The sequence below is a fragment of the Microtus ochrogaster genome, chromosome 4, assembly GCF_000317375.1.
Source record: "Microtus ochrogaster isolate Prairie Vole_2 chromosome 4, MicOch1.0, whole genome shotgun sequence".
Lineage (NCBI taxonomy): Eukaryota > Metazoa > Chordata > Mammalia > Rodentia > Cricetidae > Microtus > Microtus ochrogaster.
Window position 1 is genome coordinate 52,469,067 of NC_022011.1, and position 1,722 is coordinate 52,470,788.

The 1,722-nt window shown below is 56.8% G+C and overlaps 1 protein-coding gene across 1 annotated transcript in view; it reads right to left on the reverse strand.

Annotated features, from left to right (window-relative positions):
- Zmynd19 (zinc finger MYND-type containing 19) overlaps positions 1-1,716 on the reverse strand; it is a 10,677-nt gene extending 8,961 nt beyond the window's left edge. The window contains exons 1-2 of the mRNA XM_005346361.3: positions 1,540-1,716; positions 3-9 (exon numbers count right to left, since the gene is read on the reverse strand). Coding sequence (XP_005346418.1) covers positions 3-9; positions 1,540-1,597 — 65 coding nt within the window. The 5' untranslated portion in view covers positions 1,598-1,716. The remainder of the gene's footprint in view (positions 1-2; positions 10-1,539) is intronic.
- Between the last annotated feature and the right edge of the window lie 6 nt (positions 1,717-1,722).

Consider the following 1,722-nt stretch of genomic DNA (forward strand, 5'->3'; position numbering starts at 1 on the left):
ACAGGGTTTCTCTGTGGTTTTGGAGCCTGTCCTGGAACTAGCTCTTGTAGACCAGGCTGGTCTCGAACTCACAAAGATCCGCCTGCCTCTGCCTCCCGAGTGCTGGGATTAAAGGCGTGCGCCACCACCGCCCGGCCGAAAGTAACCAAATCTTAAGTGGAGACTTAGCACAGCCTATAGCAATGCCGAAGCTAGGCATAGGGGTACACACCTTTAATCTCAACACTCCAAGGTAGTGGCAGACAGAACTCTGTGAAGTTCCAGGACTGCCAAGACCACATAGTGAGACCCTGTCTCAAAAAACAAAGAAACAAAAAACAAAACAAAAAAAACTATCAAGTAAAAAGAAAAGTCAAATTAGTCAAATTTAGTATGTTAAAAGTAAAACAAGGCAGGGTGGTAGTGGCCCACACCTCCACACCTTTAATTCGACCCGCCCAGGAGACAGTATTATCTTTGAGTTCAAGGCCAGGCCTTGAGTACCTTGAGTACCAGGACAGCCTGGGCTACACTGAGAAACCATTTGGGGGAAAAAAAAAAAAAGTGATCACAGTTTCCATAGTAAGTAGGCTTCAGGGCCCATCCATACCGGATAGACTGCCTGACAAGTGGTCCTGAGGTTTTAATGCCCCCAGAAACTTGGTCATCACAAGTTTACTGAAGCAGAGGAAGGTAATGGGATTGCGATAGAAAATTGATGTTTTAAGTACTGCATATTGAGTAAGTTGGGTCGCTTTTGCACGTGCTCACTGGATAGCGAGCGCTCCTTCCTTTGGTCTCAGATGGTCCTAGTAAAAGCTTTAAGGGCCAAGGCTGCTGCAATTAGTTACCGAGTCGAAAGGAGTCTAGGCTCCCATCCCTCCCTAGTTAGAAAGTTCCAGGAGCCCTTTCCTGAGCTCTTGCAAAAAATGCAAAGGAAAACAGGTTGGTCTTACTTTCCTGGAAGAGCTTTCTAGGATATCTCAGTTACCTGCCCCTACTTTCTGTCTGTTCCTCTCTCCCAGCAGCAGCTGCAGCCAAGGGTGGGAGGAAGAAAATTAAGGTCCACAGTTCCTGAACGGCACCAAGCCTCGGGGCCAAGCTCCAACATGTGGTGGGTGGTGGCCCGAGCGAGGAGCACCTGAGAGCCTTCCAGCCCACCAAGACCAGGGCCCTGGCCCCTAGTCTGTGCTCGAGGGAAGCCTGCGACTCGAGTGACCGAACGTGGCCAGCCCTTAGGCAACGTTAAAACGCGCCGCCGCCGAGATCTATTGCGGACCGGCGACTCCGCTGGCCTCAGAGCTACGGGCCGAGGGCGTTTACGGCGGGAGGCCGCCGCGTTTAAACCGTGCGGCCGCAGGTGCCCGCCCGGGGCCACACAGAACGAACGCCGGGAACTGTTCCGCGCAAGCCAGTCCCACACGAGTCCTGAGGCCGAGGGGCGCGCCCACGGCCGCGGGGAAGGTCCCCGCGAGGAAGGCGGCGCCCGAACCAAGCAGGCCCGCGCAGCTGCTCGCCCAGGTGCCCCAGCCCGCGCAGGCCTCGCCGCCGCTCCCACACCGCTTACCTTTCCGGCCACCCGGCCGAGCCGCACGATGCCCAATTTAAAGTCGGTCATGGCCGGGCCTGCGCTCTCGGCAGGCGGAGCCGCTCCCTCCGGAGGCTCCTGACCGGGCCGGGCCGGAGCGAGGCCGCGGAACTCCGGGTCAGGCCGGGGCCGGGGTCAGGCCGGGCGGGCCGAGG